This window comes from Clinocottus analis, unplaced genomic scaffold (assembly GCF_023055335.1).
Source record: "Clinocottus analis isolate CAN_PGR_092001 unplaced genomic scaffold, fCliAna1.0.p SCAF_22, whole genome shotgun sequence".
In the NCBI taxonomy this organism is placed as follows: Eukaryota; Metazoa; Chordata; class Actinopteri; order Perciformes; family Cottidae; genus Clinocottus; species Clinocottus analis.
The window spans coordinates 7,548,068-7,574,808 of NW_027175954.1; the positions used below are offsets into that span (position 1 = coordinate 7,548,068).

Sequence of the window (26,741 nt, forward strand, 5' to 3'; positions counted from 1 at the left end):
GCATTATTCTGCTCTGTAAAGAGTAGAATAATATTTCATATATTGCAATATTGAATATTGCATTTCCAGTGCAGGTAGGGTGAACAGCTGACTAATATGAACAGATTTTAATGAACACTTCAGGGACCGTGCAGTGGTGATGGGAAAGTGAGTAGATCTTTGCAGGGCTTGTAGACTTAGAAAAACTGAAACTCCTTTCTCTCTCTCTCTCTCTCTCTCTCTCTCTCTCTCTCTCTCTCTCTCTCTCCCTCGCTCATGTGGCCAGATATTACACATTGCACTTTTAAATTGGACAGAACTTTAGCCTGTAATTGTGGTATAATTATTCTCATCAATTGTGATTTACACTGCCAGCAGACAATAATCAGTAAACATTTGTGCGAAAGCTCTCTGTACATAATGTCTTACTGTCAAGCTTATGAAAATGTAATTTAGTGAATAGCAAAATGTGCCTGGTAATAATAAAAACACTTTAACATATTTAATTCAAAGACAATGGCAACAGTTTTTCTATAGATAATAGGTGGTTACATCTTTTGCAATGCAGAAATACAGGACGATACAATACTAGTATGATGGTAGGATTGTCAATAGGATTCTTCCATCTGATTCTACAAAGAACAGCTCAATAACTAAGAATTTGTTTAGTTATAGAAGTGAGAATTTCCCCAAAAACATTTAATTAAGATTAAAAACAAAAAAAAACAAAGGTTTGTCAATTGTAAAACTCATCGTGCACAACCAGAAAATGGTGTAAACAATGACACTCACCTGTGAAGCAAAGAGATGATCGTCTGTCCTTATGTCTGTATCATACTGCACCTTTTACACAGAGACGGGAGGGATGGGCTGGGAATTATAATGAGCGCATGCAACAATAATTCCAGTAACAAAATACAGTCTGTTGCCAACTCCCCCGCCAACTCAATTTAAATGACTGCTAATTTAATTTGTATTGTGGTTTGTTGAAAAAGGACAGGCCAGTATCTGTATATCACTTTGGAAGGTGTACATCAGAGCGTGAACGATGATGTTGTTCCCAACAATAAAAAGACAGAAAACTATATTTGACAACGAACCAGTGTGAGAACATAACCCTGTATTTGAAACCATTGATAGATCCCAAAACGGGATTCCTCAGACTGAGAATACACTGAGTAAAAACACACAATTCATCAGTTAACATCCTGAATGTTTCTGCTGTCTGTCAAAACACTTTGTTTTTAGCGATACTATACAATGTGGCTCTCGGGATGGCAATGTCGCCATTTTAACCCCCACTTGGTGTATATAGAAATAACTATTGACTATGTCATGCAATTGTTGTACATGCATTAATAGTCCCAGAAGGTGTATCCTACTGACTTTGATGATCCATCTCTTGAGGTTTCCCCAGTAAGTGGATATTTCTGTATTTTTTATTAACAGGTCTAAATAACTGGGATGGATTGTAATGATATTTTATGGTGTTTTTAGGACTAATTGAAATAACTTTACCAGGCAAAAGTAATTTGTAATGCATCAAAAAGTCTGTCAGGAGACTCTGATCCTTCACACGTTTTTTTTTAATATTTGTAGAATGACCCTTGCCCAGAGCTCAGTCAACTGCTGCATCTATCTCAAATCAAAATGATATGCTTAACATGTTGTGCAATTTTTGTTTTGGCTTAATGTTGTGCATGATACAATTCATAAATAAATTGGAGGAAAATAAATAATAACACTAAAGGAAAATAGAAGACTTACAACAATACCATTTTTTTGGTTTTAAGTACACATGATGAGGATGCATGAATATGTATTATCTGAGGGCAACTTCACTTTCTTCATACCCTTAAAACAGCTTTCATCATCCCTTTCATGTGTTTCAGTGTGCAGTCGAGCACAACCAATCCTGCCAAGCTTGAATACCTTGGGCCTCAGCCAGTGACAGACACTTTTCAAGTGTGGCGGATGTGTTCTAATTAAACATGAGGGATTTTTAATGAAGGGTGCAATAAAAGGCAGATTGGCTGAATAGATCGTGTTTTTTTTTTTTTCCAAACCAGTCATTCATATGTGTAATGCAAGTGTGCTTTGCTGCTACATCTGTTCTTTTGTTTCTAAAAGAGGAGTGAGCGAGGCTTGATTCCCGGGCTTTGTTGCATTTACTAAGCGATAAATAAAGTGACCTATCTAATATGATTAAACATTTCATTATTAACAGTGTAATACTGATTAATAATCTTCTGATACCTTATGATGCTTCAAATTAAAAAAAAAGTTTTCTTTTAATTATGTTTATATACCATCCATCCATTATCTAAACCGCTTATCCTGTTTAGGGTTGCAAGGCACTGGAGCCGATGCCAGCTGTCAAGGGGCAAAGGCAGGGTTCACCCTGGACAAGTCGCCAGTCCATCACAGGGCAGACATAGAGACAGACAACCATTCACACCTACGGGCAATTTAGAGTCCAATTGACCAAACCTGCATGTCTTTGGACTGTGGGAGGAGGCCGGAGAACCCGGAGAGAACCCACGCTGACATGGGGAGAACATGCAAACTCCACACAGAGGGACCCGCCAGACCAGTATCTGAACCCCGCCCAGACCGGGATCTAAAACCCGTGTATACCAATCATTTGTAAATGGGTTTTAACAAAAAAAATGCTGCTCACATTTAGTTTACCTAACATAATGAAGGGAGGTCTTTGAACAAATCTAAGAAGCTGCCAAATGTTGCTGGTGAACTTAATCCAGATGTAAGGTAGACCATTTCTGACAGTTTTTTTTTTGTAGGTAATATGGAGTAAATTCCATGTTTTTTCCCCTTTTTACTCTTTACTACCAGACAAATTCTCTTTGATTACCCCAGTTTTAAAAGTGTACTATGAAGGATTTGGTGTCATCTAGTGGTGACATTGTAGATTGTAACTAGTTGAAACTTCTCTTGTTTACCAGGCTTCGAGAAGAACTATGGTGGCTGATAAAATACAGTGAAACATGCATTTCTACTACTTCGTGCTACCCCCATTCACACTGTATAAATCTTCTCACATGATAAGATCATTCCCCCAAAATTTACTGAACTAGTGGCACCCAAGAAAAGGAAATAACTATATCACTTAATACAGGAACAACCATAAATAATGTCTTACCTTTTCTGTTTTTCAATCAAAAATGCTGTTCATGGGCTAATGTTTCTAAATCATATTTCAGTCGATTCCAGCTGTGTCTATTAATTGCATCTTGCATGGTATGGAGAGATTGCATTCTGCTTTCCTCCAGCATCGAAAAGCTGAATTTTCAGTCTTCTATTTGAAAACATGGTCTATGTCTCCATCTGGAGGATAACATATACACTGACGCTTAAAATAGAATGTCACCTTTATTATGATAACAAATAGACCTTGTTTCAGAAACACACAATTAATTTTGGGCATGGCATTTTCGATGAAGAAGATGGTTTATGGAGTTTATGTGTCTTCAATCACTGAGTGGACTAGATAAATAAGAGAATGCATAGGAATATGTCTTTGAATAAGTCATTTCTTACTTCTTTTTTCTTAACCATTTTTGATTAATGGGATTCTACATTTTGTATTAATAATATAGTGTATGCACAAACTCAACTGATGATAGGATATCACAATTGGCCATCAAAGCATTTTGACATTTAAAAAGAGAGAAGGAGTACAATCGTAACTCTGGTGAGCTGCCATATGTAATTATTGTGTCCTATATTTGGCCCAATAATGACATTATGATATTCTTGTTAGTAAATGTGGTACAGACCATCTCGTCAAGAGTGAGATCTCACATTGCCAAATGTCAAAGTTGTTGACTAGCAGACATTGGCCCTCATCAGTCATACCGAAGTTCATGTACTTTTGGGATGGTGTCGCAAGTAGAGCCCTATCCAAGAAATACCTGGCAGGAAGGCTTTGTGAGATAATTTTGCATCTCACAAATCTATAGGCAGGCAGGAAGAGACCCTTTCATTGTGGCCTAGCTGCTCACCCACTACACACAGTTTGGCAATATCAGTGTCCTTGTTCAGGGGGTTGAGTTTTGAGTGTTTTAAGTCGACATGGTCACCACATTGTTTGTTCATCCTTTTCTGTCTCCTTTTTAGATTCTTGCTTGCTGGAATGAGACAGGACTGGTGAAAAAGCGTGAAGTGTGTTGATTATGTTGCACCTGACAAAGTGTAGTCCTGGAGACGCCTATTGAAGCGGGAACTACCCCAAAGGTCGTTTTGATTACTTTGGCAGATCTGTCTGTCTGTTGACAGAATGTTGAGTTTTAAGACTTTGGCCCACCCAATTTATGCTCCTGGCCTGATTTTGGTTACAGCTGGTGTGATCCCATCGCAAGATGATCTGCAGTGGTTATCTGTACCACATACACAGGCTGTAGTCACATAGCCAACAAATAGACACTTGATAATTTAATCACATGCCAAGCAACAGCAGGGCAGTTTCATGATGACGATGATGATGGTTTGTGTGTGGTCGGGAAACACCTTCCAACTCTATGTACATTATGTCATAGTATGATAAATGCATGGAAGTAAGATTAAAAATCGGTGCAACATCAGTCATATTTGATTATTTCAAGTTAATAACAGGCATAAAAACGGGTCAAGGGTGAAAAAGGTGAGAAGGATATTACCCCTTTAGGGGAATCCAGGGACATGCTTCCTCGTAAGAAAAATGTAATATTCCATATTTTAAAGCATCAATTCTACGGAAGCCCATTCCCGCCACACACACAAAAAAAATTAGGACAAAAAAAAAAAAAAAAAATCAAGACAAAAAAAAAATAGGACCAAAACAAAATAAAAAATTAGGATGAAAAAAAAAATTAAGATGAAAAAAAAAAAATTAGGACAAAAAAAAAGAGATACATATTTGGACAAAATCAAGAGTCTAAAGCAGCTCGTTTGACATAGGTTACCCTCTATTTGACATAGAAATGGATTGTGAGTACATTGAAGACTACTTTAAACATGGCTTTACAACAGATGAAATACTTCAAATGCTTGCTAATTCACATGGGATTGAACTAAGCAAACACACCCTAGAAAGGATTTAAAACAAGAAGCAGCTCTGGCGTAGAAAGAATAAAATTGATGTGGCTGAGGTGGCCAACTTCATTGAACAGCAACTGGAAACATCTGGTCAGTGTCATGGTTACAGATGGATGCACCAAAAGTGTTGGTTACATAGAATTGTGACTGACAGAGAAACAGTTAGAATATTGCTAAAGTTATTGGATGGTGAAGGTGTTGATCTGAGGTCAAGAAACAGACTGCGAAGACGTGTTTACCATAGCTGTGGTCCAAACTATGTCTGGCACGTTGATAGCTACGATAAACTTAAGCCATTTGGAATTGCAATCAGTGGATGCATTGATGGGTTTTCCAGAAAGATAATATGGCTTGAAGCTTACAAAACAAACAATGATCCGAAGATCATCGCTGGCTACTTCATGGATGCTGTGATCAATGCCGAGGGATGCCCTGCCAGACTCAGACTTGATTTAGGAACAGAAAATGGACACATGGCTGAAATGCAGAGGCTTTTGCATTTTTCAGAGAACCAAGCTGAGACAGATAGTGTAACCTTTGGTCCAAGCACTGGAAACCAGCGGATTGAGCGATGGTGGCTGAACTTGCGAAGTGAGTGTGTCCAGTTTTGGATGGACCTATTTGACAAACTGAGAGAAGACAGCTACTTCTCGGGCAACTTCTTGGAAAAGTCCTTAATCCAGTTTTGTTTTCTTCAAACAATACAGGTAATTGACACATACGGCGTACATACGGGAATGGGCTTCCATATATCAATCTGATGCATTTTGAGATGCTATTTTTGTCAACCTGGGGAAAGCTGGAGAAACTTAACTTCAGCCATGAGTCAATAATTATAATGGCTTTCTTAATAAGTATTATGCAAGCCATTTCATGCCAGCCTGTCACTGGGTCTAACACCGATGAGGGGGAGATGGAAATTGACAACTAATAGGGGACAAGTCATAAATACTCATTATGCAGTATATTGCATTGCATATGTGTGCTAGTCAACTAATCTAAAATTAATTTTAGACTAATTTTTACCGGCTTACTTTGAAGTCAAAGTGCGTATCCACTACGCAAATTGCGTACAGGTTGGCAGGTCTGCTTATTGATAGAACGGTGGACCACTTTACCTTCTGCCTTGTCAGTCCCCTCAACGCTAATAATTTTCCACCGGAGCTTTAGCTAGCTGGCTAACGTCGCAGTCTCTCCTGCTGTGTTCAATGACTCAATTCATCAAGCTGTAGCTAACGTTAGCTAAGTCTATGACAGAGCTCCTGGATAACTTAAATTAGATATACCAGAAAATATTATATTACCATGCACTCGCGCTCCCTTCTGACACGCGCACCCGTTTCGCAGTTTCACTAAATATAAATACCCCCTATCCCCAAAGAAAATTCTCATTGAATTTACACAATTTACGAAGGTCACCTATTTTGGTTTGAAAATGGTGAACTTCGCCGAAAAGTGAGGGATTTTTATGAAAGGGTAACTTTCATTGACACATTAGGAAGTATTCTAATGCTAAAATCTACTGTAAGCCTTGGCAATGATCATCTTACATCTTACATAAAATCTGTCTTTCTTTTGATCAATTACAATGAAATATTTTTTTTTATTACAACAAGGATGCGGTTCAGATAATTAAATGGAAACTAAAACAGTGTCGAAAAAAGAAACATTTCAAAACCAACAAAGTCATTGTGAAGGTTACATTTTAATATTGATTAACAAAGACACATATGTTTTATCCCCCTTCTCAAAAACATACAGGAAGAATCACTATTTAATTTAAAGAGTAAATCAATTACAATCAATAATCTTTTTACATTACAGGATACAAGCAGGAACTTTTCAAACTTGCATCTACCAATCCACTTGCCATATTCAGTTGATACTGGTTGGTGGTTCTGCGAAACCCAACATTACGTTCAATGACAAAATAATTTGAAGGTTTCATGACAATGTTTTTTTACTCTAACACCCTCACATGGCCACTGTGGTGTCGGTAAAGTAAGTTACCTTAAATTATGTGGTTATGGTGGGAGAAAGATAGTCATAAAATCAACATAATCAACACTATGTTACTTCCACACGCCTATCTTTTGGCATCACACTACATTAACTGCACACTTCTTTCCTTTGCACTTCACAATAACATTGGATGTAAATTGTGTCCTGATGAATTGTATTATGTTTTTAATTGGAAATAAAAATGTTAAACATTATCCGATACAAATTTGCATTTTTTAGCAATGTTAACAATGCCACATGAAAAATTGCATATAAAGAAGCAGTTACAAAGCAAACACATTCTATGGCATCAACCAAAGAAAATGCCAAAAAAAACAATCAAATAATGTATTTTGTATTACTCATACTCTTTGTAGTAATCCTTGGTTATATGTTCAAATAAAATTGAATTTTAAAAAAGTGAAACATTAAATGTCTTAATCTTTGACACACAGTACACATCTTTTTACCAAATGACATTGCATTGATACATTTCATTATACACTTGTTATGTCTTTTATTTCTAATTCAGTGTTACATTGCTTTTTCCCAAACTTGATAGCACAGCAAAACATATTGGCAATGTTAGTGCATTAACTTGGGGTTTCAGTTATAAGTCCATCAGCATCTGTGCTACAGCAAGCAGTGTTAATGAAAAGACTGCCACTGAGCCCATTGTGGGCTGAGGAGGACTGCTTGATGTTGTCTCTGAAATATTAGAAAAAGCAAAAATTGTAATGATTGTTAGATTGTGTTGTTAGTGAAATTATCTGGACAGAATGTAAGTAAAATACTGTAACAAGTTCAAAATACAGATTAAAAAGAAGCTGCACCCCAAGCTTCAGCCCTCACCCTACTTACATATTGAAAAATGAACAGATATTTACAAATGTCACATTGTAAAATGCATTTAATAATTTAAAAGATTAAGATTTGGAAACCATGAATTCAATACATTTTGAAGTAAAACTTTATACTTAGAAACGTTTAAGTCACCAATAACTTACGTGCAGTTGTAACAGTTGGTGCAGTGGTGGTATCAACGGAAGAAGCTGTACAACAAAAATTAATTTGTTATCAATGAAAATGACGTTGTAACATGCACATACATTTATATTTCATTAGAGTGATACAATGTTTGATTTTTAAAAGCACCTATCACTTACTTGCATCAACACTGCCTGATATAATGTTCAGGGAGGTAGAGCTGCTCGTAAGTGCACTGCTGAGTTGTGAAGTTGCATTGCTTGCTGAAGGAACTGAGCTCTTATCTTTGAACACAAGGGTGTTGTCGACAACCACTGATCCACTCCTTTAATGAAAAAGACACACAGCAGCGCTTTTTAAAAGCAAGTGACTGGGAAATGTGCAGCAAAATTAGCCAACGACTGAGAGTCTTTAGTCTTACGTGAATGAGTTAACGATGGTGCGAAGGAAAGACGATCCATACAGACTTGTACCCACTTTGTTTAGCTGAAAGAAATTAAGGAATACAAGGAGGTATTCATACAAAAAACTCAGAATGAGCAAATGTAAATATACATTAATACAAGAATGCTTGCAATATCAGTGTATTTAATGTATGTCAATACATGTAATTAAATATACTTCTTTGTCTTCTGATCCTCATAGATTTAACATTGTTAAAGTATAATTTAATTTCCGTTGTAGTAAAAAGCCTACTTTTAACTCATCTTACCTCTTTGACCACTTCTGCAGCCAAAGTCTGATATGCTGTTGAAGTTGAGTTGGAAAGATCGGATGTAAATGTTTGGTCGAGACTAAATTTAAGGCCAAGGGTTCCCTCACTGGATGTAGGGGCATCGGTTGATGCAATGGTGGTTGATGTAGATGGTGCAGCAGTGGAAGCAGCAGTAGGGGCAACTGTAGTTGGAGCCACTGTGACATTCGGAGCAGCTGTTGGGGCAGCAGTTGGAGCAGCAGTTGGAGCAGCAGTAACATTGGGAGCAGCAGTTGGAGCAGCAGTTGGAGCAGCAGTAACATTGGGAGCTGCAGTTGGAGCAGCAGTTGGAGCAGCAGTAACATTGGGAGCTGCAGTTGGAGCAGCAGTTGGAGCAGCAGTAACATTGGGAGCAGCAGTTGGAGCAGCAGTAACATTGGGAGCTGCAGTTGGAGCAGCAGTTGGAGCAGCAGTTGGAGCAGCAGTAGCATTGGGAGCTGCAGTTGGAGCAGCAGTTGGAGCAGCAGTAACATTGGGAGCAGCAGTTGGAGCAGCAGTAACATTGGGAGCTGCAGTTGGAGCAGCAGTTGGAGCAGCAGTAGCATTGGGAGCTGCAGTTGGAGCAGCAGTTGGAGCAGCAGTAACATTGGGAGCTGCAGTTGGAGCAGCAGTAACATTGGGAGCTGCAGTTGGAGCAGCAGTTGGAGCAGCAGTAGCATTGGGAGCTGCAGTTGGAGCAGCAGTAACATTGGGAGCAGCAGTTGGAGCAGCAGTTGGAGCAGCAGTAACATTGGGAGCTGCAGTTGGAGCAGCAGTAGCGTTGGGAGCTGCAGTTGGAGCAGCAGTAACATTGGGAGCAGCAGTTGGAGCAGCAGTTGGAGCAGCAGTAACATTGGGAGCTGCAGTTGGAGCAGCAGTAGCGTTGGGAGCTGCAGTTGGAGCAGCAGTTGGAGCAGCAGTAGCATTGGGAGCTGCAGTTGGAGCAGCAGTAACATTGGGAGCAGCAGTTGGAGCAGCTGTAACATTAGGAGCAGCTGTCGGAGCAGCAGTCGGGGCAGCAGTCGGTGCAGTTGTAACAGTTGGTCCAGCGGTGGCAGCAACAGAAGAAGAAGCTGTACAAAAAACAATTTGTTATCAATGATCACCAGCCCCATACCCTCTCCCCCACCGACGTGTGTGCAACGCTAAGCAGAATCTTGCAAGGCTGCATGCAAGGCTGCTGGCCCTGATGGCATCCCCGGACTTGTCTTCAAGGCTTGTGCTGGGCAGCTGACTTGGGTCCTGACTGACATCTTCAACCTGTCACTGGCCCAAGCAGCCATACCCACATGCTTCAAACTCACCTCAATTGTGACAGTGCTAAAGCACTGCAATGCATCAAGCCTAAATGACTTCCCCCTGTTGCACTTACTCCCATCACCATGAAGTGCTTCAAGAGGCCGGTCCAGGCCCATCTCAAAACCTACCTAACACCCACACTGGACCCCTTCCAATTCGAATACCACCACAACAGGAATACAAAGGATGCCATCTCCACAGCGCTTTACTTCGCTCTCTCCCACCTGGACAACAACAACACCTACGTGAGAATGCTAAACCAGGTGAGCTTGGCATCGACACCTCCCTCTGCAGCTAGATGCTGGATTTCCAAACCAACAGACCCCAGTATGTTAGGTTAGGTAATCACACCTTCTCAACTCTCATCCTGAACACTGGCGTCCCACAGGGCTGGGTGCTGAGTCCTCTCTACTCCCTGTTCACTTATGACTGCATGCCTGTACATGGTCTCAACACCATCATTAAGTTTGCAGATGACACAACGGTGGTGGGCCTCATCAAAAACAACGATAAATCGGCCTACAGGGAGGAGGTTCGGCGCGGTGCGAGAACAACAACCTGGCCCTCAACATCAAGAAGACAAAAGAAGTCATTGTGGACTTCACGAAGACAAAGCCCTGCACACACTTCCCCATCCATATCAATGGAACAGATGTTGAGCGTGTCACCAGCTTCAGGTTCCTGGATGTCCACATCTCAGAGGACCTCTCTTGGACCCTTAACACCTCAACCCTGGGCAAAAAAACACAATAGTATCTCTTCTTCCTGAGGAAACTGAAGAAGATCCACATGTCTCCTCCAATACTGGTGAACTTCTACCACTGCACCATCGAAAGGATCCTTACAAACTGCATCACAGTTTGGTACGGCAACTGCTCTGCCTCAGACCGGAAAGCTCTGCAGAGGGTGGTGAAAATCGCCCAATGCATCACGGTACTCCAATCCCTGCAATTGAAACCATTCACCTCAAGTGTTGCCTGTGAAGAGCCCACAGCATCATCAGGGACCCCACTAACCCCAGCCACGGACTGTTTGCCCTCCTACCTTCTAGGAGGCGCTACAGAAACCTCTGTTCCAGGACCAGCTGTTTCTTCCACTCAGTTGTCAACACCCTTAACGCTGCACCACGGTAATTTTTAAAAGCTCCTATCACTTACTTGCATTAACACTGCCTGATACAATGTTCAGGGAGGTAGAGCTGCTCGTAAGTGCACTGCTGAGTTGTGATGTTGCATTGCTTGCTGAAGGAACTGAGCTCTTATCTTTGAACACAAGAGTGTTGTCGACAACCACGGATCCACTCCTTTAATGACAAAGACACACAGCAGCACTTTTCAAAAGCAAGTCACTGGGAAAGGTCCAGCAAAATTAGCCAATGAGTGAGATTCAGTCTTACGTGAATGAGTTAACGATGGTGCGAAGGAAAGATGATCCATAAAGACGAGAACCCACTTTGTTTAGCTGAAAGACAACATTACTGTCATTTGCAGAGTAATTGCTTACAATAATATATATATATATATATATATATATATATATATATATATATATATACATATATATATATGTATGTATATATATATATATATATATATGTATATATATATATATATATATATACATATATATATATATATATATATATATATATATATATATATATATATATATATATATATATATATTAGTCTGATTGGTTTGGAGGCTGCTATAAATCATTTCTTATCTTCTGGATGTATATTATGTTTACAAGATTATAAATCTACATTAATTCAAGAATGCTTGAGTGTATGAGTGTATTCAAGGTCCAAAACATGTAATTAAATATACTTCTTTGTCTTCTGATCCTCATAGAATTAACATTGTTTAAGTATAATTTAACTTCCGTTTCTGTAAAAAGCCTACTTTAAACTCATCTTACCTCTTTGACCACTTCTGCAGCCAAAGTCTGATATGCTGTTGAAGTTGAGTTGGAAAGATCGGATGTAAATGTTTGGTCGAGACTAAATTTAAGGTCAAGCGTTCCCTCACTGGATGTAGGGGCATTGGTTGAGGCAATGGTGGTTGATGTAGATGGTGCAGCAGTGGAAGCAGCAGTAGGGGCAACTGTAGTATTAGGAGCTGCAGTTGGAGCCATTGTGACATTCGGAGCAGCTGTTGGGGCAGCAGTAACATTGGGAGCAGCTGTTGGGGCAGCAGTAACATTGGGAGCAGCAGTTGGTGCAGCTGTAACATTGGGAGCTGCTGTCGGAGCAGCTGTCGTTGCAGTTGTTACAGTTGGTCCAGCGGTCGTAGCAACAGAAGAAGAAGCTATACACAAATCCGTTGGTTATGAAAGAATATGACATTTTAACATGCACATGCATTTATTTTGATCAGATTGATACAAAGTTAGATTTTAAAAAGCTCCTGCCACTTACTTGCATCAACACTGCCTGGTACAATGTTCAGGGAGGTAGAGTTGCTTGTAAGTGCACTGCTGAGTTGTGAAGTTGCATTGCTTGTTAAAGGAACTGAGCTCTTATCTTTGAACACAAGGGTGGTGTTAACAACCACTGATCCGCTCCTTTAATGACAAAGACACAGAGCAGCACTTTTTTAGAAGCAAGTGACTGGGAAATCTCCAGAAAAATTAGCCAACAACTGAGATTTAGTCTTACGTGAATGAGTTAACGATGGTGCGAAGGAAAGATGATCCATACAGACGTGTACCCACTTTGTTTAGCTGAAATACAACATTACTGTTATTTGCAGTGTAATGACACGTAGTTATTATTGCTGCTTTACAATTACAATTATGTGGAGAAATAGATGACTTTGATCAGCACAAGAAGGTTATAAACTTGAGTTTAATGAGGGTGAATTGTCAAATTTGCTGAATATTTTGAATGTTTCAGTGGTTTGAACTCTCAGATTATGAAGCTCACATGATAAAATGTGTCTTTTGAGTAAAAGCCTTCTTTGTGTCAATATTATAGCTGAATTTGAGATTTTTCTTAGATGCCCATGAAATGATATTGTGACAAAACAATATTTAAATTCCTTTGCAGTACACCTTCTTAACAGAAAGATATCTTACCTCTGTGACCAGTACTGCAGCCAAAACCTTGAACGCCGTTGAAGATGAGTTTGCAAGATCTGGTGTAAATGTTTGGTTAAGACTAAACTTCAGGCCAACAGTTCCTTCACTAGATGTAGGAGGATTGGTTGATCCAGCAGTGGTAGTAGCTGTTGCATTGGGAGCAGCAGTTGTAGTAGCCGTAACATTGGAAGCAGCAGTGGTAGTAGCTGTTGCATTGGTAGCAGCAGTTGTATTAGCTGTAACATTGGAAGCAGCTGTTGTAGTAGCTGTAACATTGGGAGCTGCAGTTGTATTAGCTGTGACATTGGGAGCAGTTGTTGGGGCAGCAGTCGTTGCATTTGTAACAGTTGGTGCAGCGGTGGTAGCAACAGAAGAAGCTGTACAAAAATCAATTTGTTATCAATGAATATCACTTTGTAACATGCTCATACTTTTAATTTTATGAGATATCCACATTCTAAATTTTTAAAGCTCCTATCACTTACTTGCATCAACACTGCCTGGTACAATGTTCAGGGAGGTAGAGTTGCTTGTAAGTGCACTGCTGAGTTGTGAAGTTGCATTGCTTGTTAAAGGAACTGAGCTCTTGTCTTTGAACACAAGGGTGGTGTTAGCAACCACTGATCCGCTCCTTTAATGACAAAGACACAGAGCAGCACTTTTTTAAAAGCAAGTGACTGGGAAATCTCCAGAAAAATTAGCCAAGGACTGAGATTTAGTCTTACGTGAATGAGTTAACGATGGTGCGAAGGAAAGATGATCCATACAGACGTGTACCCACTTTGTTTAGCTGAAATACAACATTACTGTCATTTGCAGTGTAATGCCACATAGTTATTATTGCTGCTTTACAATTACAATTATGTGGAGAAATAGATGATTTTGATCAGCACAAGAAGGTTATAAACTTGAGTTTAATGAGGGTGAATTGTCAAATTTGCTGAATGTTTTGAATGTTTCAGTGGTTTCAACTCTCAGATTTAATGTATGATGCTCACATGATAAAATGTGTCTTTTGAGTAAAAGTGTACTTTGTGTCAATCTTATAGCTGAATATGAGCTTTTTCTTAGATGCCCATGAAGCAATATTGTGACAAAACAATATTTAAATTCCTTTGCAGTACACCTTCATAACAGAAAGATATCTTACCTCTGTGACCAGAACTGCAGCCAAAGCCTTGAACGCCGTTGAAGATGAGTTTGCAAGATCTGGTGTAAATGTTTGGTTAAGACTAAACTTCAGGCCAACAGTTCCTTCACTAGATGTAGGAGGATTGGTTGATCCAGCAGTGGTAGTAGCTGTTGCATTGGGAGCAGCAGTTGAAGTAACATTGGGAGCTGCAGTGGTAGTAGTTGTAACATTGACAGCTGCAGTTGTATTAGCCGTAACATTGGAAGCAGCAGTGGTAGTCGCTGTGACATTGGGAGCAGTTGTTGGGGCAGCAGTCGTTGCATTTGTAACAGTTGGTGCAGCGGTGGTAGCAACAGAAGAAGCTGTACAAAAATCAATTTGTTATCAATGAATATCACATTGTAACATGCACATACATTTAATTTTATGAGATATCCACGTTCTAAATTTTTAAAACCTCCTATCACTTACTTGCATCAACACTGCCTGGTACAATGTTCAGGGAGGTAGAGTTGCTTGTAAGTGCACTGCTGAGTTGTGAAGTTGCATTGCTTGTTAAAGGAACTGAGCTCTTATCTTTGAACACAAGGGTGGTGTTAGCAACCACTGATCCGCTCCTTTAATGACAAAGACACAGAGCAGCACTTTTTTAAAAGCAAGTGACTGGGACATCTCCAGAAAAATTATCCAACAACTGAGATTTAGTCTTACGTGAATGAGTTAACGATGGTGCGAAGGAAAGATGATCCATACAGACGTGTACCCACTTTGTTTAGCTGAAATACAACATTACTGTCATTTGCAGTGTAATGACACATAGTTATTATTGCTGCTTTACAATTACAATTATGTGGAGAAATAGATGACTTTGATCAGCACAAGGTTATAAACTTGAGTTTAATGAAGGTGCATTGTCAAATTTGCTGAATATTTTGAATGTTTCAGTGGTTTGAACTCTCAGATTTAATGTATGATGCTCACATGATAAAATGTGTCTTTTGAGTAAAAGTGTACTTTGTGTCAATCTTACAGCTGCATATGAGCTTTTTCTTAGATGCCCATAAAACAATATTGTGAAAAAATAATATTTAAATTCCTTTGCAGTACACCTTCATAACAGAAAGATATCTTACCTCTGTGACCAGTACTGCAGCCAAAGCCTTAAACGCCGTTGAAGATGAGTTTGCAAGATCTGGTGTAAATGTTTGGTTAAGACTAAACTTCAGGCCAACAGTTCCTTCACTAGATGTAGGAGGATTGGTTGATCCAGCAGTGGTAGTAGCTGTTGCATTGGAAGCAGCAGTTGTAGTAATATTGGGAGCAGCAGTTGTAGTAGCTGTAACATTGGGAGCTGCAGTTGTATTAGCTGTGACATTGGGAGCAGTTGTTGGGGCAGCAGTCGTTGCATTTGTAACAGTTGGTGCAGCGGTGGTAGCAAAAGAAGAAGCTGTACAAAAATCAATTTGTTATCAATGAATATCACTTTGTAACATGCTCATACTTTTAATTGTATGAGATATCCATGTTCTAAATTTTTAAATGCTCCTATCACTTACTTGCATCAACACTGCCTGGTACAATGTTCAGGGAGGTAGAGTTGCTTGTAAGTGCACTGCTGAGTTGTGAAGTTGCATTGCTTGTTAAAGGAACTGAGCTCTTGTCTTTGAACACAAGGGTGGTGTTAGCAACCACTGATCCGCTCCTTTAATGACAAAGACACAGAGCAGCACTTTTTTAAAAGCAAGTGACTGGGAAATCTCCAGAAAAATTATCAACAACTGAGATTTAGTCTTACGTGAATGAGTTAACGATGGTGCGAAGGAAAGATGATCCATACAGACGTGTACCCACTTTGTTTAGCTGAAATACAACATTACTGTCATTTGCAGTGTAATGACACATAGTTATTATTGCTGCTTTACAATTACAATTATGTGGAGAAATAGATGACTTTGATCAGCACAAGAAGGTTATAAACTTGAGTTTAATGAAGGTGCATTGTCAAATTTGCTGAATATTTTGAATGTTTCAGTGGTTTCAACTCTCAGATTTAATGTATGATGCTCACATGATAAAATGTGTCTTTTGAGTAAAAGTGTACTTTGTGTCAATCTTATAGCTGAATATGAGCTTTTTCGTAGATGCCCATGAAGCAATATTGTGACAAAACAATACTTAAATTCCTTTGCAGTACACCTTCTTAACAGAAAGATATCTTACCTCTGTGACCAGAACTGCAGCCAAAGCCTTGAACGCCGTTGAAGATGAGTTTGCAAGATCTGGTGTAAATGTTTGGTTAAGACTAAACTTCAGGCCAACAGTTCCTTCACTAGATGTAGGAGGATTGGTTGATCCAGCAGTGGTAGTAGCTGTTGCATTGGGAGCAGCAGTTGTAGTAATATTGGGAGCGGCAGTTGTAGTAACATTGAGAGCAGCAGTGGTAGTAGCTGTTGCATTGGGAGCTGTAGTTGTATTAGCTGTCACATTGGGAGCTGCAGTTATAGTCGCTGTGACATTGACAGCTGCAGTTGTATTAGCCGTAACATTGGAAGCAGCAGTGGTAGTCGCTGTGACATTGGGAGCAGTTGTTGGGGCAGCAGTCGTTGCATTTGTAACAGTTGGTGCAGCGGTTGTAGCAACAGAAGAAGCTGTACAAAAATCAATTTGTTATCAATGAATATCACTTTGTAACATGCTCATACTTTCAATTTTATGAGATATCCACATTCTAAATTTTTAAATGCTCCTATCACTTACTTGCATCAACACTGCCTGGTACAATGTTCAGGGAGGTAGAGTTGCTTGTAAGTGCACTGCTGAGTTGTGAAGTTGCATTGCTTGTTAAAGGAACTGAGCTCTTATCTTTGAACACAAGGGTGGTGTTAGCAACCACTGATCCGCTCCTTTAATGACAAAGACACAGAGCAGCACTTTTTTAAAAGCAAGTGACTGGGAAATCTCCAGAAAAATTAGCCAACAACTGAGATTGAGTCTTACGTGAATGAGTTAACGATGGTGCGAAGGAAAGATGATCCATACAGACGTGTACCCACTTTGTTTAGCTGAAATACAACATTACTGTCATGACACAGTTATTGCTTTACAATATGCTTTACAATTACAATTATGTGGAGAAATAGATGACTTTGATCAGCACAAGAAGGTTATAAACTTGAGTTTAATGAGGGTGAATTGTCAAATTTGCTGAATATTTTGAATGTTTTAGTGGTTTCAACTCTCAGATTTAATGTATGATGCTCACATGATAAAATGTGTCTTTTGAGCAAAAGTGTACTTTGTGTCAATCTTATAGCTGAATATGAGCTTTTTCTTAGATGCCCATAAAACAATATTGTGACAAAACAATATTTAAATTCCTTTGCAGTACACCTTCATAACAGAAAGATATCTTACCTCTGTGACCAGTACTGCAGCCAAAGCCTTGAACGCCGTTGAAGATGAGTTTGCAAGATCTGGTGTAAATGTTTGGTTAAGACTAAACTTCAGGCCAACAGTTCCTTCACTAGATGTAGGAGGATTGGTTGATCCAGCAGTGGTAGTAGCTGTTGCATTGGAAGCAGCAGTTGTAGTAACATTGGGAGCTGCAGTTGTAGTAACATTGGGAGCAGCAGTTGTAGTAGCTGTAACATTGGGAGCTGCAGTTGTATTAGCTGTGACATTGGGAGCAGTTGTTGGGGCAGCAGTCGTTGCATTTGTAACAGTTGGTGCAGCGGTGGTAGCAAAAGAAGAAGCTGTACAAAAATCAATTTGTTATCAATGAATATCACTTTGTAACATGCTCATACTTTTAATTGTATGAGATATCCATGTTCTAAATTTTTAAATGCTCCTATCACTTACTTGCATCAACACTGCCTGGTACAATGTTCAGGGAGGTAGAGTTGCTTGTAAGTGCACTGCTGAGTTGTGAAGTTGCATTGCTTGTTAAAGGAACTGAGCTCTTGTCTTTGAACACAAGGGTGGTGTTAGCAACCACTGATCCGCTCCTTTAATGACAAAGACACAGAGCAGCACTTTTTTTAAAAGCAAGTGACTGGGAAATCTCCAGAAAAATTAGCCAAGGACTGAGATTTAGTCTTACGTGAATGAGTTAACGATGGTGCGAAGGAAAGATGATCCATACAGACGTGTACCCACTTTGTTTAGCTGAAATACAACATTACTGTCATTTGCAGTGTAATGACACATAGTTATTATTGCTGCTTTACAATTACAATTATGTGGAGAAATAGATGACTTTGATCAGCACAAGAAGGTTATAAACTTGAGTTTAATGAAGGTGCATTGTCAAATTTGCTGAATATTTTGAATGTTTCAGTGGTTTCAACTCTCAGATTTAATGTATGATGCTCACATGATAAAATGTGTCTTTTGAGTAAAAGTGTACTTTGTGTCAATCTTATAGCTGAATATGAGCTTTTTCGTAGATGCCCATGAAGCAATATTGTGACAAAACAATACTTAAATTCCTTTGCAGTACACCTTCTCAACAGAAAGATATCTTACCTCTGTGACCAGAACTGCAGCCAAAGCCTTGAACGCCGTTGAAGATGAGTTTGCAAGATCTGGTGTAAATGTTTGGTTAAGACTAAACTTCAGGCCAACAGTTCCTTCACTAGATGTAGGAGGATTGGTTGATCCAGCAGTGGTAGTAGCTGTTGCATTGGAAGCAGCAGTTGTAGTAATATTGGGAGCGGCAGTTGTAGTAACATTGAGAGCAGCAGTGGTAGTAGCTGTTGCATTGGGAGCTGTAGTTGTATTAGCTGTCACATTGGGAGCTGCAGTGGTAGTCGCTGTGACATTGACAGCTGCAGTTGTATTAGCCGTAACATTGGAAGCAGCAGTGGTAGTCGCTGTGACATTGGGAGCAGTTGTTGGGGCAGCAGTCGTTGCATTTGTAACAGTTGGTGCAGCGGTGGTAGCAACAGAAGAAGCTGTACAAAAATCAATTTGTTATCAATGAATATCACATTGTAACATGCACATACATTTAATTTTATGAGATATCCACGTTCTAAATTTTTAAAACCTCCTATCACTTACTTGCATCAACACTGCCTGGTACAATGTTCAGGGAGGTAGAGTTGCTTGTAAGTGCACTGCTGAGTTGTGAAGTTGCATTGCTTGTTAAAGGAACTGAGCTCTTATCTTTGAACACAAGGGTGGTGTTAGCAACCACTGATCCGCTCCTTTAATGACAAAGACACAGAGCAGCACTTTTTTAAAAGCAAGTGACTGGGACATCTCCAGAAAAATTATCCAACAACTGAGATTTAGTCTTACGTGAATGAGTTAACGATGGTGCGAAGGAAAGATGATCCATACAGACGTGTACCCACTTTGTTTAGCTGAAATACAACATTACTGTCATTTGCAGTGTAATGACACATAGTTATTATTGCTGCTTTACAATTACAATTATGTGGAGAAATAGATGACTTTGATCAGCACAAGGTTATAAACTTGAGTTTAATGAAGGTGCATTGTCAAATTTGCTGAATATTTTGAATGTTTCAGTGGTTTGAACTCTCAGATTTAATGTATGATGCTCACATGATAAAATGTGTCTTTTGAGTAAAAGTGTACTTTGTGTCAATCTTACAGCTGCATATGAGCTTTTTCTTAGATGCCCATAAAACAATATTGTGAAAAAATAATATTTAAATTCCTTTGCAGTACACCTTCATAACAGAAAGATATCTTACCTCTGTGACCAGAACTGCAGCCAAAGCCTTAAACGCCGTTGAAGATGAGTTTGCAAGATCTGGTGTAAATGTTTGGTTAAGACTAAACTTCAGGCCAACAGTTCCTTCACTAGATGTAGGAGGATTGGTTGATCCAGCAGTGGTAGTAGCTGTTGCATTGGAAGCAGCAGTTGTAGTAATATTGGGAGCAGCAGTTGTAGTAGCTGTAACATTGGGAGCTGCAGTTGTATTAGCTGTGACATTGGGAGCAGTTGTTGGGGCAGCAGTCGTTGCATTTGTAACAGTTGGTGCAGCGGTGGTAGCAAAAGAAGAAGCTGTACAAAAATCAATTTGTTATCAATGAATATCACTTTGTAACATGCTCATACTTTTAATTGTATGAGATATCCATGTTCTAAATTTTTAAATGCTCCTATCACTTACTTGCATCAACACTGCCTGGTACAATGTTCAGGGAGGTAGAGTTGCTTGTAAGTGCACTGCTGAGTTGTGAAGTTGCATTGCTTGTTAAAGGAACTGAGCTCTTGTCTTTGAACACAAGGGTGGTGTTAGCAACCACTGATCCGCTCCTTTAATGACAAAGACACAGAGCAGCACTTTTTTAAAAGCAAGTGACTGGGAAATCTCCAGAAAAATTATCAACAACTGAGATTTAGTCTTACGTGAATGAGTTAACGATGGTGCGAAGGAAAGATGATCCATACAGACGTGTACCCACTTTGTTTAGCTGAAATACAACATTACTGTCATTTGCAGTGTAATGACACATAGTTATTATTGCTGCTTTACAATTACAATTATGTGGAGAAATAGATGACTTTGATCAGCACAAGAAGGTTATAAACTTGAGTTTAATGAAGGTGCATTGTCAAATTTGCTGAATATTTTGAATGTTTCAGTGGTTTCAACTCTCAGATTTAATGTATGATGCTCACATGATAAAATGTGTCTTTTGAGTAAAAGTGTACTTTGTGTCAATCTTATAGCTGAATATGAGCTTTTTCGTAGATGCCCATGAAGCAATATTGTGACAAAACAATACTTAAATTCCTTTGCAGTACACCTTCTCAACAGAAAGATATCTTACCTCTGTGACCAGAACTGCAGCCAAAGCCTTGAACGCCGTTGAAGATGAGTTTGCAAGATCTGGTGTAAATGTTTGGTTAAGACTAAACTTCAGGCCAACAGTTCCTTCACTAGATGTAGGAGGATTGGTTGATCCAGCAGTGGTAGTAGCTGTTGCATTGGAAGCAGCAGTTGTAGTAATATTGGGAGCGGCAGTTGTAGTAACATTGAGAGCAGCAGTGGTAGTAGCTGTTGCATTGGGAGCTGTAGTTGTATTAGCTGTCACATTGGGAGCTGCAGTGGTAGTCGCTGTGACATTGACAGCTGCAGTTGTATTAGCCGTAACATTGGAAGCAGCAGTGGTAGTCGCTGTGACATTGGGAGCAGTTGTTGGGGCAGCAGTCGTTGCATTTGTAACAGTTGGTGCAGCGGTGGTAGCAACAGAAGAAGCTGTACAAAAATCAATTTGTTATCAATGAATATCACATTGTAACATGCACATACATTTAATTTTATGAGATATCCACGTTCTAAATTTTTAAAACCTCCTATCACTTACTTGCATCAACACTGCCTGGTACAATGTTCAGGGAGGTAGAGTTGCTTGTAAGTGCACTGCTGAGTTGTGAAGTTGCATTGCTTGTTAAAGGAACTGAGCTCTTATCTTTGAACACAAGGGTGGTGTTAGCAACCACTGATCCGCTCCTTTAATGACAAAGACACAGAGCAGCACTTTTTTAAAAGCAAGTGACTGGGAAATCTCCAGAAAAATTAGCCAACAACTGAGATTGAGTCTTACGTGAATGAGTTAACGATGGTGCGAAGGAAAGATGATCCATACAGACGTGTACCCACTTTGTTTAGCTGAAATACAACATTACTGTCATGACACAGTTATTGCTTTACAATATGCTTTACAATTACAATTATGTGGAGAAATAGATGACTTTGATCAGCACAAGAAGGTTATAAACTTGAGTTTAATGAGGGTGAATTGTCAAATTTGCTGAATATTTTGAATGTTTTAGTGGTTTCAACTCTCAGATTTAATGTATGATGCTCACATGATAAAATGTGTCTTTTGAGCAAAAGTGTACTTTGTGTCAATCTTATAGCTGAATATGAGCTTTTTCTTAGATGCCCATAAAACAATATTGTGACAAAACAATATTTAAATTCCTTTGCAGTACACCTTCATAACAGAAAGATATCTTACCTCTGTGACCAGTACTGCAGCCAAAGCCTTGAACGCCGTTGAAGATGAGTTTGCAAGATCTGGTGTAAATGTTTGGTTAAGACTAAACTTCAGGCCAACAGTTCCTTCACTAGATGTAGGAGGATTGGTTGATCCAGCAGTGGTAGTAGCTGTTGCATTGGAAGCAGCAGTTGTAGTAACATTGGGAGCTGCAGTTGTAGTAACATTGGGAGCAGCAGTTGTAGTAGCTGTAACATTGGGAGCTGCAGTTGTAGTAATATTGGGAGCGGCAGTTGTAGTAACATTGGGAGCAGCAGTTGTAGTAGCTGTAACATTGGGAGCAGCAGTTGTAGTAACATTGGGAGCGGCAGTTGTAGTAACATTGGGAGCAGCAGTTGTAGTAACATTGGGAGCAGCAGTTGTAGTAACATTGGGAGCAGCAGTTGTCGTAGCTGTAACATTGGGAGCAGCAGTTGTAGTAACATTGGGAGCTGCAGTTGTAGTAACATTGGGAGCAGCAGTTGTAGTAACATTGGGAGCTGCAGTTGTAGTAACATTGGGAGCTGCAGTTGTAGTAACATTGGGAGCGGCAGTTGTAGTAACATTGGGAGCGGCAGTTGTAGTAACATTGGGAGCAGCAGTTGTAGTAACATTGGGAGCAGCAGTTGTCGTAGCTGTAACATTGGGAGCAGCAGTTGTAGTAACATTGGGAGCTGCAGTTGTAGTAATATTGGGAGCAGCAGTTGTAGTAGCTGTAACATTGGGAGCAGCAGTTGTAGTAACATTGGGAGCTGCAGTTGTAGTAATATTGGGAGCAGCAGTTGTAGTAACATTGGGAGCAGCAGTTGTAGTAGCTGTAACATTGGGAGCTGCAGTTGTAGTAATATTGGGAGCAGCAGTTGTAGTAACATTGGGAGCAGCAGTTGTAGTAGCTGTATCATTGGGAGCTGCAGTTGTAGTAACATTGGGAGCAGCAGTTGTAGTAATATTGGGAGCAGCAGTTGTAGTAACATTGGGAGCAGCAGTTGTAGTAATATTGGGAGTAGCAGTTGTAGTAACATTGGGAGCTGCAGTTGTAGTAACATTGGGAGCGGCAGTTGTAGTAACATTGGGAGCGGCAGTTGTAGTAACATTGGGAGCAGCAGTTGTAGTAACATTGGGAGCAGCAGTTGTAGTAGCTGTAACATTGGGAGCAGCAGTTGTAGTAACATTGGGAGTGGCAGTTGTAGTAACATTGGGAGCAGCAGTTGCAATAGCTGTAACAGAAGAAGTGTACAAAAATCCATTTGTTATCAATGAGTCAATGAGAAGAAACCAAGTAAACATTGTCTTATTCACTGTAGTTTGTTCTGTAATGCTGTGTTCTCACCGAACGCGACAAAATTTGGTCGCCCGACCAGATTACATGCAAAGTCAATGCACAGCTGCGTAGGAGCTGCGTAGACGCAACTTTTCTGGGGAGCGACGCGACAGACGCGATTGAGGCAACACGAACAGCGAGTTTGCCGCGGGGCGAACACAGCGTTGGACGCAACAGCTTGTCGCGCGAGTTGAAATTTCCCAACTCCTGCGACAAAAACGTGTGAGTCATAGTTGCGTCAGCCAATCAGCGTTGAGATGTTCCGCTCGTCACCGCCAGTTGTTGACTCAAATTTCTGCCGGTGATAGCGATGATAGCGGCAGTTATTCAAACGCTGTTGTGGGACTACGGATGATATTATGAACCCAGACACCATGGAGTTTGATGTTATGACGTATGTGGAATTTACGTATAAAGCAGAACAAGTGGTTATTTCCATGGTGGATGACTGCTAGTTACCGTTGTAGTTAAGCCCGACGCAGTTCCTGTAGTTGGTGAAAAGATCGTTATTTTCCGAGGGAGAAGCTACGAAGATAAGCCACGCCCCTTTGTGGCGGCTCGATTAGTCATGCTGCGTTTGGTGTGAACACCTTTTTTGGCCCGCGACCACACCAAACGCGCCACAAAAGGGCGTGGCTTATCTCCACCTCTTTTCTCTTTGAAAAAAAGCGATCTTTTCCGTTATAGACTATAGATGAAATAACCACAAGATCTGCTTTATACTTGTTGTGGAAGTCACAAAAACGTGTGAACATGAACTCCATGGTGTCTGGGTTCATAATAGTATCCGTAGTCTCACAACAGCCTGAATGAAGCCGCTATCAGCGGTGACCGGCAGCAGTTTGACTCAGCACCGGCAGGACGGCGGTGACGAGCCGACCATCTCAACGCTGATTGGCTGACGCATTTGGTCCTTGTTTAGTTTGTTGCTGTTCTAATTCAGCAGCACTGGCTGGACTGTGTTTGAAGGCCCACAACTGTTCTGCATTTGGCTGTCAGACATTGTTAACGCACTGTTCTGCAGAGACACTGTGACAGAGCGCTGCAAAGTCGGCGACGCAGTGGACGTGCTGGTCTGTTGCCGTTATCTGTTGCTTCGGGAAACTCAAGTCGGGAACAGAGAAGCGCTACAGCGGTAGACTTATAATTATTATAATACTCGGTAAGCCGGATTAATATGCCCACGGGCCGTAGTTTGCCCAACCATGAGTTAACGCATTATAAAATATTTAACATCATTAAAAGATTTCTGCGATGAGGCGTTTTTAACGGTCAACCCTATTTGATTTAATTTTAAAAAACATAATATATATTTTTCAGTCTCAAACATACACACACACATGCACACACTCACACAGAAGCATGCACTGCAATAAATACCTGCTAACAGGAGAACAATTAGCAGAGAGTCCATCCTCATTTTTTTGGGTTCCTGTGAAATGTCAAGAACACATTATGAATGCATTGCAAAAAAAGTTTAATATGCAGAACAACTATGCAGACCAATATTTGGAATACTCATTTGCCAGTTTATTTTATAAACCTAGATTCAAACTAATGCAGAGCCATAAAACAGCTGTCTAATAAATTCTACATTCATAAAGCTTATCATATTTAGTTTTAGTTGAAGCCTTTTTTGATTCAACTGTAAGGTCAGTTGGACGTCATAGTTAGAAGTGTTGTGGATTTTATTGTAGTTCAAAGAGGTATTTGTGTTATTTACCCTATTATTACCCTATTCATATTAATAGTAACTCAATATTGTAACAAATCAAGAGCGCTTTGACTAAATAACACTGTGTGGCAATGGCTTACTGATAAACACATAACGAAGTCATGCTTCAGAGATTTAACACATCCTGAGTGTGAGTCATGCAGGATCGGGTCTGCCAACATTCTACAGAAACAAGTTTAGGTAACCTTGTCATATCTCACTCTGTCAGATAGTCACACCTAAAAGGGTGGTCAAATGCAGTCAAACCGTGTATTAAACTACCGAAGAAATTTGCAAAATATGTTCTTGTACAAACTCATCTTAAGTTATGCACAGCATGAATAAAATTCACAGTCACACACTCATATTTCTCAAAGAAAATAACTTATGTGATCGCTTTCCAGTTTATGAAGCACATTTACCTACTGTCTTTGAAGATTTAATTAAAACGTCTGTCACCTTAATATGTCTCATATAGGCCTAAGAGTCTATCAGGTGTTTGTCAAACACCTCAGTGTCAAGATACATTATATTCTTAATTATCTTGTCTCAATTGGATAGTGATGTGTGCTCTGCCAACTCAGGACTTCAATATTTAAATATAATCTGATAATGATACATTTATTATTGGGAATACTAAAAATAAGAGAGATAAACCAAAACATGTTTATTCCCTAGAAATTCTGATGCAGTATTGATCTGTCTAGATACACTGAATTTGTTTGAAGTCATTTAGATCAGAATACATTTCTGTAATTTTCTCCAAATAGAATCCCTATTTTTAAATGTCATTAGAATAGTAATTGCAATAGTAATTGGAATTCCCATTAGACACTCTTAGCACCTACAGTACAGGAACTTTTGGTCTTTTTGACAGAACACTCAGGTGCTATATTGATCAGCCACACCCTAACAAGCCAAGAATCACAATCCATAAGCGATACAAGCTATTGAATGTTACAGCCTTCAGCATCATACTTTTAATAATGTTTTGTTCATCAGGATTTTGATGTTTTTGACACATTAGAAAGGTGTTTCTGAGCAGATACCTCTTAAGTTAGAGTCAATAAAAATAATCGACTTCATCAAGGAAAATCACAGATTGGAAATTATAATTGATGGATGTCTTAACACAATGTAAATTAATTAATTATAGATTACAAAATAAAATTCACAGTCACACAAAGTCATACATAAAAATGTATTTATGCATGTGCTGAACACCGAAAAAAATAAATGGCTGATATATATATGTATATATATATATATATATATATATATATATATATATATATATATATATATATATATATATATATACACATATGTGACATATATGTCAATATAAATAGTTGCATTCTTACCATCTTGGAG

General features: G+C 39.4%; 1 protein-coding gene and 1 long non-coding RNA gene across 2 annotated transcripts in view; one reads left to right on the forward strand and one right to left on the reverse strand.

Moving 5' to 3' along the window:
• Nucleotides 1-7,662: 7,662 nt before the first annotated feature.
• LOC137792799 (uncharacterized) lies at nucleotides 7,663-9,097 on the reverse strand (the record flags this gene model as incomplete). Its single annotated transcript, XM_068588515.1, has 5 exons — nucleotides 7,663-7,782; nucleotides 8,082-8,126; nucleotides 8,241-8,386; nucleotides 8,483-8,547; nucleotides 8,774-9,097. Coding segments are annotated over 5 exons (678 nt in total), but the record flags the coding sequence as incomplete, so codon positions are not given.
• A 440-nt stretch (nucleotides 9,098-9,537) lies between these two features.
• The window catches only part of LOC137792798 (uncharacterized), a 28,664-nt gene continuing 11,460 nt past the window's right edge, over nucleotides 9,538-26,741 (forward strand). The window contains exon 1 of the long non-coding RNA XR_011078162.1: nucleotides 9,538-11,222. This is a non-coding gene — a long non-coding RNA (uncharacterized lncRNA). The remainder of the gene's footprint in view (nucleotides 11,223-26,741) is intronic.